The 15,081-nt window shown below is 45.4% G+C and overlaps 1 protein-coding gene across 1 annotated transcript in view; it reads left to right on the top strand.

Moving 5' to 3' along the window:
- ALK (ALK receptor tyrosine kinase) overlaps positions 1–15,081 on the top strand; it is a 680,782-nt gene that overhangs the window by 483,328 nt on the left and 182,373 nt on the right. The window contains exon 5 of the mRNA XM_045978692.1: positions 14,800–14,927. Within this exon, the coding sequence (XP_045834648.1) occupies positions 14,800–14,927 (128 nt within the window). The remainder of the gene's footprint in view (positions 1–14,799; positions 14,928–15,081) is intronic.

The raw sequence follows: 15,081 nt of genomic DNA, 5'->3' as shown, positions 1-15,081 counted from the left end.
CAGGCTGAGAAAGGGGGAATTCACCAAAGAGATTTGACCTCATACACTGATATTCTGAGTCCTCTCCTCCTGTAGAGGCACCCAAGAGGGAATGAGACCCCCCCCCCAACCTAAGTGAGGAGATGTCCTTAGGCCCTCTGTCTGCAACCCTTCCCAGGCAATATAGGGATCGTCTGTACTGGGAGGCGTGTTAAGTCAAGTGAAGTGACTTGATATTAAAAGATTCAGGGATATCTGATTTTATTCAATATGGGCTCCAGCCACGGGCCCACCCCCAGGCATATGCCCATAAACATACCCAGGGCCAAGTCGTGGATGTGGACAAAAGGGCCCCAGTTACCTTCACTCAGTTCAGTAGGACACTACCAGGATGAGGCACCAGATGCGGACCCCAAGGATCCTCATGTCTATGCTCTTTTCCTAGCTAAAAAAGCTGGCTTCCATTTCCTTCTTTTTCCCATGTCTTGGTTTTCTCATCTATAAAATGGGAAGAGTCATGTATTATCCCTGTACTACAAGAACTGACGTTTATTTTCACCCCGTGGAAATGCCAGAGAAGGAGGAAACTCCCAACTCAGATTTGTCCCAACCTCCACCCTGCTGCCCCCATACACATGCCTACCAGCCCCTGCCAACAGATGTCTCTAGAAACAGGAGGACATCATCAATCAGGCTCTGCAGGTACCAGCACCAAGCAATATGGCGACCAGTCTCCACACTATGAGACCCTTCCTGCTTCCAGTAGTCTTCAGGGAATGGATAGGAAAGCACCGGCCTTAGAATCACAAGACCAAGCTTTTCCACTTCTTAACTAGTCCTCTGAGCAAGTCTTGTAACTCTTCATTCCACTCCACCTGGCTGTGTGACTAAGGAGATAAGAGAGCCTGTGTGCTTGTTGCCCCAGGTGACAAGGAGAGGGTGTGTGCAGGGACATGGAGCCCCTCAGATGGGAGTCACTGAGCTCAAGCAGATGTCCCATGGCCATCCCCAGGAGCCCTAGCGTCATGAACCTAAAGGAAGGAAAGTCCATCTTCCCGCTGAGTCCATCTCAGGTTCAAAATCTAATACATGTGGTAAATGCTGTGGTCTGCCACTGTAGACCCTCAAGAAACTACTGCATCTCAGCCTTCTCGGGATACTCCTTGGCTCTGAAACTGTGGGATCTTTGAGTGCCTGAGGCCATCCTCTCCTAGTTCTTAAAGCAACCCGATTGCATCCTGCTTCTGTGGGAAGTTGAGGCAACAGAGACAGTCATAGGCTTGGAGTCTGACAGACCTGGGTTTGAATCTCAGCTCTGTTACTTACGAAGTCGAGAGCGAAATAGTTCACCTGCTGGGGTCTCGGTTTCTTCATCCATACAGTGGGGCAACAACAGCATCTTCCCCTCACAGCTTTGAAAAGGATCAGATGAAAGAGCTATGACGAATTCCTTCACAGCATCTGGCACACATAGCATTAGTGCCCAAGGAGTGGTAGGCATTATGATACTTATAATCATCTAATAGCAGATAACAATTATTACCATCATTGCCTGGATGACACCACCGGCAGTTTTCCAAAGCCAGACATGCTAGCCGACCACTGATTCCGCCCACATCTTTCAGGATCTACTCAGAGCAGCACGGGCCACACCCTCCCTGCTCTGCGAGCCCGAAGAGCCAGAGGGGAGTGTCCACCACCTGCTTGGTGCAGAGGCCATCAGGCCCCTGAATCAGAGGATCATTGCTGTTTTGAATGATGTCTCTGAACCTGTCTAGAGCTGTTGGCAGAGCCAACCAGCAGAGCTCCCATGAGCCAGGAGCTCCTGAGCTAGACTTTGTTTCCCAGCCTTTGTCACAGTCCATTCCCACAATCCTCCGTCCTTTGAGGATGCCATACGCTGGAGAGGAAAAGAGGGCTTCTGCTGCCCCTGTTGGTTCCGTGAAAACCTGCCAAACAATGGGATAGACTCCAGTCTCCATGATCTATGAGTACAAGGCCTGAGCAAAGAGATGGGTTTTACAACCTCATCTCTGGGAGTCAGTTTTTATTGACTCTTTGGAGGTTTCTGCTTGGTTTCCTTTTAACAAAACTGCATTGCAGGCTTACCAGTGGCTACGGTGACATTTATAATACAGTGGAAATGCAGGCAGCTCTTTCTAAGACACTTTGCATATATCTCTTGGGAGGCAGGTAAAGGAAGATGGGCTATTCCTGTCTTGTAGGTGACTGTTCCCCAAGCTCTTATTGATTAAATATATCACTGAAGGGCTGAACCAGCCAAAAAGTAGGAGCCTGCTCTTTCCAGAAAATTGCAGCTTCCAGTGTATAGGGTCAGGGACAGTGTCAAAAGATTCTGAGTGTCCCGAGCTTTCTGACTGTGAATATTCAAAGTCTGGGATGAATCAGGAGAGGGGAGAAAATGTTGGCACCAACCCCAGCCCAGAACTTTCTGGCTCCGCCATGTGCCTCTCTTTCTAGTGCAGGCTCAGCATGTCTTAAAAGTTCCAGGTCACCATTTTGAGCTGACCCTTTGATGTCATGTGAAAAATTGGTGTTGGCAGTTTCAGCCCAGAAATTGACTCCCAGGTAGACACAACATTGGCACAATCTCATGGCCTCTCAAGTCGTTCTGGCTACTGGGTTCCAAAGAGTTCCCCCATGGCTGAAATGGTAGAAGCCTAAAGTCCAAATTCCATTAGTTGCCTCGAGCATGTCTTAAAGGTATGAGCGTTACCCAGGCAAATCTAATGAGCCCATGATTCCTGTGTTATTAGCAAGTACTTCCCAGTATCGTTCATACAGTGGGTCTCCCTGAAGGCAAAGGTGATATTATTCACCTGGAAGGCAGAAATAAGTGTGTAGGAAAACTTCCTACATTCTTTCTGGCCTCAAGGAAAAGAGGGCTTCTTTGTGAGAAATGAGTTGTTTTTTCAGTAGACTGGGTTGCCTGTCCGTAGGCTGCTCATCACATAAAAAGATAACCATTCATATGTAGCTGGTGAACATATTTTAAAGTTTGTTCCTTCACTTAGTTGGGATGGTTTTGAGCTATCCACCAATATTCGTTTTCTACAGTGACATAGCAAAGGACCACAAATTGGAGGACTTAAACAACAGAACTTGATTGTTCACAGTGTGGAAGCTAGACATTTGAGCTCAGGGTCTCAGCAGCTCCGTTGTTTCTGAGGGCCGTGAGGAAGAATCTGTTCAATGCCTCTCCTAGCTTCTGGTGGCTTGTGGCAGTCTTTCAAACTCCTTGGCTTGTAGACATGTCATCCGATCTCTGCCTTCCTCTTCTCATGGCACTCTCCCTGTATGTTTCCATCTCTATGTCCAACTTTCCCTTTATTATAAGGACACAGTCATATTCTCCTAATAATCTCATTTTAACTTGATCGCCTCTGTAAAGACCCTGTTTCCAAATAAGGTCACATTCTGAGGCATTGGGCATTTGGATTTTAACATATCTTTTTGGGGGGGAGGGATATAATTCAATACATAACACTACCCTTTCTGTCATCCCTTCCTGGACCGGAGTGGACCAGCCAATAATAACAAATGTCACATCCTTCAGGAAGCTCTTCTAAAAACCTACTGGGCAGAGGTTAGCATGTGTCACCCTTGTTCCCCTATACCAGTTCAACCTGGGAATCAGATGAGTAAGGGATACCAAGTTGAGTCTTGACAGTGAAGAACAGCCCAGCAGAGAAAAGGCAGAAAAGTTATTTGGGGTATAAGGGACACCCTGAGCACAGGTACGGGGAAGGGAAGAACCCTGGCCTGCTCTGGGAAGCACAGGCAAGTCCCCAGGGCATTGGGGAACATGGTCATGATTCAGTTTTAAAGAGATGATTCAGGACGCAAGGTATAGAATGGAACTCTCCTCTATCCGTAGAGGGGAGGTACATAGTTCAGGCGTTCTCTGTCCTGTGAAAAGAAGGCACATGGTGATTTCCAAGATTCATGCCAGTCTTCCATCTTTTTATTTTTTAAAGATTTTATTTATTATTTTGACAGACAGAGATCAGAAGCAGGCACAGAAGCAGGCAGAGAGAGAGGGAGGAAGCAGGCTCCCTGCTGAGCAGAGAGCCCAATGCGGGGCTCGATCCCAGGACCCTGACATCATGACCTGAGCCGAAGGCAGAGGCTTAACCCACTGAGCCACCCAGGCGCCCCCAGTCTTCCATCTTTTGACCTAACAACAACATCATCATCCACAATACTTGCCACCATACAGTATGGCCCCTGTAGCAGGGCCAAGCTCCCTGTGCACCAAGGATCTTAGAACATAGTCTGTCAGTGCTTCCAGCAATTGCTTCTGCATCTGTGGTTGGCCGGATAGCCACCCAGGAAAGGGCTGGGGCTGGTACAACATGTGGAATGAGGGAATCATCTCCCATGATTCCCATGACAAGTCCTGGCTATCCTGACCCCACCTGTCTGGGCCCCTCCAGGTTTTTCCAGTTGACCACTATCCCAGCCCCAGAATTTGCTTACAGGACTGCAGTTTATGGTCAACTCTTCCCCACCATATGGAGTTTCCCCACAGGGTGGCTTGACTTGGCTAGAGATTCATGACTCAAATAGAGCCTCTGAGCTTGGGCGTCAGCATTTTGCTTGGTGTAGAGGCTTGCCTTTGTGTTGAGCCAATCGATACATCAGCGCATTAAATGGCATTTAGCCTGGCTCTCTAGAGAAAGATGGACAACTGGCTGTCATTTGAGCACAGGCAAGGGGGATTGCTTTCAGGCCTGGAAAATCATGGGTGTCCAGGTGGGGGCACAGGGTAAATGCCCTAACCCTAACCCCACTCAGGAATCAGAGCTGGAGCGAGAGGAAGACTGTGCCAAAGGAAGAATCCTACAGAAACAGCCACATTCCAGGTTTCAGTGTCTTTATCCTTTCCCCAGGGGAGGATGTATTATAGGAAAACAAAAACAAAAGGACTACCTGCATTGAGTTGGCTTGGGAGAAAAAGAGGTGGTATTTGGAAAGAACAGATGGTGGCGAAAAGTTATTGGAAGGAGCAGAGTTAGGAAACCAGATTCCAGATTCCTACTGTCTGCAGGTGGGTGCAGAAGGAGTTTGAAAGGCAAAAATGATCACCTGGGGCTCTAACCTGAGAAAATCCATGGCCCACCCTGCCAGAGAGATTGTCTGACGAGCCTATGGAATGGGGAACCCCACTGGGATCCCCTTTGGTGCTCATTTCTGTAATTTTAAATGATTCCTGGAATGTGGCAACAACAAAACCCCCTCTTCTTTCCCATTCCTTGCCCAGAATCCAGCTGAGTCCCTTCCTGATGGGGGATGTTCAGCAGATGCTGGAGGAGGTGGTGGCTTGTGTGGAACCTAATCCCAAAATGCAGAGCAACTCAAAGAGGAATTTCAGGACTCTCAGGCTCTCTACTCTTGATTTGGATTCTTCTCTCCCTTGGTTTTTTGCTTGGTAATCAGTGGGACCTCCTTTAAAAGAAGAAAAAATACCAGTGAATCCTCCAGGTATTTTTTTTTTTTTTAATAGAACCAAGAGCAAAGAAGAAGCCCTCTAGACAACAAGCTTGGGACCAATAGTTGCTTGAGAATCAAATGACATCCTTAAACATTTGTCTTTACTTACGACTTCTAGATACCTGCTCAGTCACTAACCTCTTGATGTAGGGCCAAGGCCTTTGCTTCCAAAATAGGCCTGTTGCCTGGGGTCCTGCTTTGCCTTGTCATAAAGTGTTCATGACACCACAACAGCACATCCATGATTTTCAGGTTCAGTTCCTCTAAAATGGAAATAATTTTAAAACGCCAGGGAAATAACCTGAGAACTTCTCGATTTTAAACATTTTCCCCCCTGATCTTTTCTGTTGCCCCATATATACCAAATTAAACAGCAGTTATCTTTAGCGATTTATCACTACCCATCTTTACAAAGAAATTCAGATTTTTCTTGCTCGTCTTGTGTCAACTGAATGAGCACAGCTGGCATAAACAGGCTTGGGAACAAGCCTAACTGACTCTCCGTAGGCGTCTAACTCAGGCGATGGGAGTAGAAAGTGGAGGAGTCCTGAAAGGTAAGCGGGAACATCCAGGAGGTACAGGGGGCTTCCGCTGAATGTGCAATGCGAGATTGGGCTAACCCAGCAAGCGGATTGGCCACATGGCGTCCAGTCAGGAACACTTCTTCGACCATTATTTTCCTGACAGCTGTGGCTATGACCAGTCTACACTCCTAATGATTCAGGAGCTAGCTCAGTAGAGGCAGACTCCATCTCCCCTTCCTGGCCCGCTACAGAGAATGAAGGAAAGCGTCTCAACCGAGGGCCATGTGGGTGCCTGCCTCCCACAAGCCTGCGTATTCCAACCTGGATTAGAATGATCTGGGGTCTGAAGAGGGGAGGAATAGGGTCGTCCGGGGCAATCTCGAAAAGAAGCCAAAATATTTCTTGGATGCATCCTTTGCTGCACACTGTTGTTCTTCAGGGACTAACCACCCTCAACCCACTAAAAAGCCCCTCTAGTCATTTACGTTTAGCATAAATGTAAACCTTTGTGCCATGTAGTGGGAAGCGTGAGCATTTTGAGATAAAGGATCTTGGGTTCATATCACTTCTTACCATTTACTACATGGGCAAGTTGTGTAAGCCTCTCTGAGCCTCAATTTTCTTACTTATGAAATGGGGGTGATACTATCTGTCTCGTGCATTTATTGTGAATATTAAATGAGATAAAGTAAAATAGCTTTATTTATGGTCTCCCTTAAGTCCCTTCTGGAAAGATGTAGAACTTAGATAAACACGTGCACAGACCCACCAAGCGCTTGGCACATGCTCCCTGGGATATCTGCATTTGTACATTTTGCCTCTTCACCTGCACAGGAGGGAATGAAAGAGGCCTTGAAAATCCTGGTGTTCTGGGGTGGGAGACTCGCCCCAAATTTCCCAAATCCCACCACATGGTCAGTTTCCTATTGCACTTTCTTCCAAGGTCTCCTGAATGTTCATATGCCACCCTGGGTTTAGGAGAGAAGAGAAACATGAACACAAGTGGTGTCAGCTGAGTGCCCCCCATGTCTTTTTTTTTTTTTTTTTTTTTTTGATAGACAGAGATTGCAACTAGTCAGAGAGGCAGGCAGGGAGAGAGAGGAGGAAGCAGGCTCTCTGCTGAGCAGAAAGCCTGATGTGGGGCTTGATCCCAGGACCCTGGGATCATGACCTGAGCCGAAGGCAGAGGCTTTAACCCACTGAGCCACCCAGGTGCCCCTGCCCCCCATGTCTTAATTCATGCCGTCTTCCCAGCACCTCTGGAAGGTTCTATTATTATCCCCACTTCTTAATGACAGAACACTGGCACAGACACGCTAGGTTAGGTACGTGGTCAAAGGTCACAAGCAAAAAGAGACAGAATAGAAATTATAAAACCAGAAATCTGGCTCCAGAGTTTGTGGTCTTGATATGTTTCCTCGAAAGGAGGAAAAGGGGAAGGAGAGGGGAAGCAGGGAGGAAAATGAGAAGCTGAAGAGAGGTCAGGAAAAGGAGCCTATTCATTTTTTCTTTGCTCAAAAGCTTGATGGAAGAATTAGGAGAAACAAGTTTGGGAACATTTTCTTAGCCCCTGCTCCAGGAAAGCCAGGCAAACTTCCAGATCCCTGTCACCTGTACAGCATGTCTGATGTAAACCAAAACCGCTTTCCAGCTGCCAATGCTAAGTTCTCAACCGAGTCCACCTGTGGCCACAGTGAGCCCACCCTTTGCTTCAGCAGAGACATAAGCCACTCTCGGCCTCCAGGCAGCTCTTTGCCACCATGGGCCAGAGGGAGCCACATTCCAGAATCAACCTGAAACCTCATTTCTACCCAGATCTGATCCTCCCCAGGGCATATCCGTCTAACTCTGGGCAAATTGTAAAGGGCGAGGGACTAAGAAAGCCAAGGGTGCCTGGATAAAAGACCTCATGCCCCATACCAAGTATTACTATTATTATTACAGAAAATTAATAAGCAACAAAGGACTTCCACTAAAATTTACATTGATCTGGCATTTTTTCCCCTGCTATCTCCCATAAAAAATGCTCTAAATGCAGGCTGATTTAATGGAAACGATAAAAAATAGTGCTGAATGGTTTATATTTGCTGCAGAATTACTATAAGGTATATTTTAAGGAAAATTTGAAAGGTAATGTGTGTGTGTGTTTTTTCTTTAGGATAAGATGAGGGAGAAAAGTGCAATTGGCTTTTTTTTTCCCCTGTATTGATCTAGACGAACTCCCACAGGCTCAGTTTCTTGTTTCTCACGAATCTTCACACCTTCACACACACACCTGGGCACTCGTCAAGAGAGTCTTAGCAGAGAGACATGTGAAGGAATGTCAGCAACAAGGCCTGAGCCTCGACAATGCTATACTCGCTAATGATGATAGTCGTGGCACTGAGCTCTACCAGATAGGGACACGCTGGTTGTTTAATTTATGTGGCTCCCGTCATCCTCTGCTTAACCCAGGGGTTTGGCTGTCTTGGCAAGGGGCCTGATCACCACCTGGATGAATTTGCTTTCATGACCGCTGCAGAACATGCAGATGACCACATCTTTTAGCTTCTGGCCCACAGCCGTATTCACCAGGGCCAGCAGTGAGAACAAAGCCTCAGGAAGACCCAGTTTCCAACCTCAAGAAGCTTAAAAGGGCAGTTTCAGATAGTGTACCTAAAGACTAATGGAGTCGTGCTAACCTGAGTTTAAACCTCAGCTGGGAGGACACCTGGGTGGCTCAATCGGTTAGGCAGCTGACTCTTGGATTTGGCTCAGATTGTGATCTCCTGGTTGGGAGATAGAGCCCTTTATGGGGCTCCCTCTTCAGTGGGGAGTCTGCTTCCCCTTTCCCTCTTCTCTGTCCCTCTCTCCACATGAACTCTCTCTCTCAAATAAGTAAATATACCTTTACAACTCAGCTCAAAGCAGAGTATGCTGGAGGCCTTCAATAATAGTAACTGCTGTTGCTGCTATCGTTGATATACACGGTGACTTGGTGTAAGGTCGATCTGCCTTGTAGAGGACATTCCCACATCAGACAGGACCTCTTCTAGTGAAGCACCCAGATCCCTCCATGTCTCAATTACTTCAATTCTCTGAGTCCCTTCTTGGGTTCTTGGGTACTTGGGTAAGAGCTAATTTTACGGCTGCTTCCCATGGCCCTGCCCCTTTAAAGAATGGACCTGTGGGCAAATGGGGAGCCAAGAGCTATGGGATGAACCAAGCTGCAAATAGCCCTCAACCTCCAAACTTTCCCAGTCCTTAGATTCCTCCTGACAGGGAAGGCGTCATTATTACCTGAATGGACGATAGCTAATGAATAATGAATTGACAGGAATTTTCAGATGAACTCAGCTCCACTAAAACACAACTTTTATCCAAGAATGTCATAATCTTTTCTGATTTAACAGAAATGTGTTCATGTATTTTTTCTCTTGTTCAACAAATATGGCGTCTAGAGACACAATGATGAATGACCTACTACTCTTAACTTTATGGAGGAGCATGAAAGACCTAGGGGACCTCCTTCCTATAGAGACCAATGGAAACCATTGACTCCAGGCAGCCTAGACCTCCTGTTCTCAGAACACACAGTCTATATGGCCTCTTCTCATGTGCTCACACCAACCTCTCTTTCTGCATTGCCCTTTTCCCAATTCCTGCCCTCCCTTCATAACCCATCCTCAAGTTACACCTCTCGTGATCACCCAACCTGGGACATCACTTTGCCCTCTAAGCTTTAAATGTACATAATGCCTATGCCACTCACTTAGCTTTTCTATACTGCCATTCATTATAAATGTTGGTATTTACTTATTCTTTCTCCCTAGTCTGTGAGCTCCAAGAGTGCCAGGATAAATCCTAAATCCTTAGGATCCCCAGAGCATTTAATACTTTATTTCGTGTGCAACAAAACACCAAAAACTACCTGAGAAATGGAACTCAATTCAACAAGTTCTAACCAACATTTAGACACAAGGCATCTTTCCACATGCCCCAAGAAGACAGAAAGGTAAATAAGAGGCTTTTACTCTAAAGTGAGATCAGTACCCCTGGAGAGCTGTGCACAGAATGTTGACCTCCTGCCATAGTCACTAATATGTTTTGTTGTATGGGTATTTCAACACAGTTTCTTTGGGCTGTGCTTAACACATGAAGATCTGTTTAAAAACGAAGACTGTTTTTTCTGGCTTAAATAAATAGGGTGTCTGCTATTAATAAATTACGAATGCTTTTCTCCCTTTCTTTTTCCTACGTTCCTTTCCCCCTTGAATCTTGTAAATGAGTGGAGATGCTGATAGTTTCATGGACCAGTGCCATTCCATAAAGAAAGCTGTGGTCTTCTGTAAAAATAGCTTCTGCTATTGAGATTCCCAAAAGGATGTTCCTTTGCATACCCCCTTCTGACAAATCCTCACCCCAGTCCAGTGAGCTAGACATTATGATTTCCCATCTTAAAACTAAGGAAACTGAAGATCAGAGATGAAATTATTTGCTGAAGTTCCCTTAGCTAAGTTGGTGGTGGAGCTGAGAACAGACTCCAGGCCTCAGGATATTCCAACAACTAAAACCATCTCAGAAAGGCATCCCATTCAATACCATGTAGGGTTCCAAGGCTTGCTTTGGGAGCCAGCCCCATGTCAATATCACACCCATTAGAATAGCACACAGCAGCAAAGTAACACACATTCCTCTCTCTTATCAACTGCCCTCCATAGTCCTCATGGGCCATCAAAAATTTCCCCTTCCCCCTGGACTTTAAATAACTCTCTGCCTTCATCCTCTTGAGTCATGGATGCTGACCCTTCAGTCTCATCAGCAGCTTGCTTCACATCAGATATGCTGATGATTTCCTTTAAATATGTACAAACTAACCTGGTATGGAGTGGGCGGAGACCTGGAGATGCTTGTGACCATGTCAGAGCTTCTTAAGATTTTCTGGTTTGTGTGTGCATTTTCTGTTGATGTATTTTACTATCTGGCCTGCCTGTGTATCCTTAAAACCCAAACTGGTGATTCTTTTAATAATGCAAAGTAGACATCTCCCTTTTTGTTTTCAGGATTCCAGTGATATGGAGTGGTGACTGAATATACAGACTGAACCATAGGTTGCCTTTGTCTCTTGTCCTTGTAGTCTGGGCGCAATAATATACTTGACTTTGACCTTTGGTATTCAGGTCACCAAAGGTATGACCTTGGGCAAGTTGCTCCGTTTCTCTGAAGGGATGGAACTTCGTCTCTTTATAGATATAAATCTGTAATTCTTTGACTAATCATGTCTTCCACCTTCTGTAAAACATAATTTGTGCATTACAGCTTTCAGGGCTTTCAGGAGGTGTTTTGTCACTAGGCCTCCTACAAATTGCTAGAGAAGTGTAAGCACCAGATCAGTAAGGGACCCTGGAGAACTTTTAATTCAATCCTTGCATTTTGTTAACAAAGAAACTAAAACCCAATGAGGTACAGGAACTTACCCTAACCTGTGCAGGTACAAAACCAGAACCCAAGACTCAGCTCCCAACTGAGTGGCCTTTCTATTATTTTCAGTCTCCAGTTCAGAAATGGATCTTGATATTCACAAAACAAACAACCCTCCTGACATTTTTCTCTTTTTTTGCATGGCTTCTAGTTTATTCAGTATGAGGTAGCCACTCAGCAAAAATGTGTGGTCCAGTTTTTTTTTTTTTCCTCAGCAAATTCACACAAATTTGGAGACACTTTCTCTAGTTGAGAATACATGGATCAGAAAACATGCAAAATTTCAGGCGTTCAGAGTAAAATGCCTTATTCAAAGTCATCAGATACTTGGGGGGCAGAGTCAAAACTGGAAGTGGAGAACCCTAGAGAGACAACTGGGAGATAATGGATGGTGACAGGTTGACCATACAGTCTTTCTGGCTTCCCAGAATCCAGATGGACTCCCCGCACTGTCACGTTGATCGATTGGCGCACCAGGGCTACGACAGCCACAAATCCCCAGCCCATGGACACAGCTGCCCGCTGGTCTCTAGGAAGATCTAGGTCAGAACATAACCCTCCCTCCCACAAACACAAGTAGAGTTGCCGCAGCCAAAGAGGGAAACAGAACCCGGATACAGGAGTTTCATGACTGCCAGGATATGAGCAAAGAAAATGGAGTCAGACAGAAAAGAGACTTGCATTTGCTTTTCCTGGGGTTTCTGCTGTCTCTTAAACAAAGCTGACCCTAGGTACAAGCTTGCCCTTTTCTTGTCCCAACTTCCCTGGTCATAAAATACATGTTTGGCAACTGCTTTGAAAGTTATTAAAGCTGCAGCCGTAAACTATGGGAGGCCAGAGAATTTCAGACAAAAGTTATTGCATCAGTAACTCAGAAACTAATTCCTAAAACTCTTGACACATTTATCCAGAGGGCTAGTGCCAATATAGAAATGGAAATCATTGTCAAGGGCCACAGTATACCTGGAATTAAAATCCATCATTCCTTGCAGCAGAGAGCTACGATTTTTGGCAGACTGAATAGTCAGGCATTTCTCCACCATCTTTCCTCAAAAATAGGGTTCTTTATTTTTTCAGAAGGACAAGAAAAATTCTGCTCTCTTTGTTTTCTTAAGAACCCCATGTTTACATTTTCTTTTCATGTATTTATTTCTTTGACAGCTCCACATTTAAACGAAAGGCCTCCTTTTGCTTATTCAAGTGCACCGGTTTTATTTTGGATAGAAATCCTGCTGGGTACCATAACAGGGAACAAACTTTACAACAGCAATAATCCCTTCTACAGTGTCTATTGTGGGGAAACTTAACACACTTGTATTAAATGGCTGAGGCATTGGCTCCGGTGATCTGAATTAACTACAGAAGAGCATAGTTAGAGAACAAAACTACCTCCTTCGCTCAGCAGATTCCCACTGCGTGCCCCGCAACGTGGTAGGACTGGAGACTCCAAACAGGGGCGCCCCACTGAAAGACCACGGACTGCCTTAGGCGATGCCTTCATCACCAAAAGGCAGCAGAGTCGGGAAAGATGAGATGAGATCCAGTGTTAACAAGCAGATGGAGAAACAGGCTCTCTTAGGCTTTGTTGGAGGACTGACAATATGCTCCGACTTTCCAGTGTGCATGCACTTGAACTTGGGCTCTACGAATTTGTCCTAAGGCAGTATTTACAGAAGTGCACAAGGCTAGCCTCAGTGTGATCGCGAAGAGGAAAACTCAGAAGCAGTACACAAATCATTAAAATTGCAATCACTGAACTCATCACATAGTCTATATTTCTCATCTCCTGACATACAACTGAGTGGCAAAGTCCAGTCACGTTGAGCACGCGGGAGACGGTATTGTTTGCATAAAAGCGTAAATAAAAGGCTACATTGGGGTGTTGATTACGGTTGTCTCTAGATAATGACCTTCTGGGTGACTTTTAGTTTCCTTTGCCAACTTTGCTGAATGGTTGGATCTTTAATATTTTTTTATGTTGAGCATCACTTTATACCTTGCAGGGAATGGGTGCTTTAAATGTTTGTTTGTTTGTTTGTTTGAACAGAAAGTGAATCTTCCCTGAATTCCTTTGCGCTTGTACTGGCCAGCCTACTGCAGGCCTTACATCATGGTAGGACACTCTGAAACATTGTGAGGGGGTTGTGGGTATATACATATATCAGACCTCATCAAATCATACCCTTTAATTCACCAAACTGTGCATTTTTAGGACATGCAATTGATTGTATGTCAATCATACCTCAATAAAACTGTTTTTTAAAGGAAAAAATATATGAAGCAGTCCAGGTCATTTCCATTCACCACACAAAATGTCAACATAACTATATATGTTTTAAAAAAAACCTGAATCAATGGTGGAAAGTAAATTTGATGTTTCAATCAGTGACAGGAGGTTATTCTAAGAGGTTAATAGCATGAGTGAGGTGTAAAAAATGCTCATTCAGCTTATTCTCTATCTCCAGCAGTCTCCAGCAGCCATCATAGATGGCTGTGAAGCTCACCGTTCGACCTCCTTCTATCTTCTTCTGTTTGCACCTTTTTGCAGAGTTCATACCAATCTTAGGTACCTTTTACCCCAAAATACATGCTTCGGTGCACTTTAATTTTCCTAAAGTAAATAAATAGCCCTTGCTCGCTTCCCGTAAGTGACCACAGAGCAAACTCAAGGGTTATGAGACTTTGGGATCAGAATAAATTCTGAAAGCCAAAATTCTTTCCAAAGATAATTACTGGTACACCGATACATGTTTTTGAAGAGTATCCCTTCAGTCTGCCAGCAGATAGTCTTTTTTTCTTTTTAAGATTTTATTTATTTGAGAGAGAGAGAGTGAGAGAGAGAGCAGGAGAGAGTGTGAGAGGGGAAAATGTTAGAGGGAGAAGCAGACTCCCTGCAGAGCTGGGAGCCCAATGCAGGTCTCAGTCCTGGAACTCCGGGACTGTGACCTGAGCCAAAGGCAGTCACTTAACCAACTGAGTCACCCTGGTGCCCTGCTAGCAGATTCTTAAGTACATATATTCTCTTCCTATAAGATTAACTACTAAAGCAGTCCGAAGGTCTGCAGTTGCCTAAAAGAATATCGAAAGAAACACCAGTGGCTACACTGGGTTTGAGGAGCGGGTCTCTGGGTTAGCTGGACAGGAAGGAAACATTCGTGTGTTGCTGTCAGAGTCGTCGTTCTCAGGACCTCTTAGGGTTGCATCTAGTGGTGTCCGCAAAGAGTGTGGGCCCAGAAATCACTACAGAATCTCTGTGCAAGTTAGGTCTGCCTCTCATCACTGTTTCTCTCTGCTCTCCCCCTCTGTTTTCCAATGTGACCAGATGGACGGTGCTTCAGGGGAGAATTGGACGCCCAGAGAATCCCTTCCGAGTGGCCCTAGAATACATCTCGAGTGGAAACCGAAGCTTGTCTGCAGTAGACTTCTTTGCCCTGAAGAACTGCAGTGAAGGTATCTGAATCTGGCTTTCTCCCCCCCCGACCTTGGGAGCTTGCTGTCTTAAGTATGTCCATAACCTGCCAGCACAATTAGCTGGGTATGTGCTTACTGATCTAGTAAAGTCTACAGGGCCATGGGGCTGGCTCTATGCATAGCCAAGTGCTCC

Source organism: Meles meles, chromosome 15 (assembly GCF_922984935.1).
Source record: "Meles meles chromosome 15, mMelMel3.1 paternal haplotype, whole genome shotgun sequence".
NCBI lineage: Eukaryota > Metazoa > Chordata > Mammalia > Carnivora > Mustelidae > Meles > Meles meles.
This window is presented reverse-complemented; position numbering and strand designations above follow the sequence as displayed.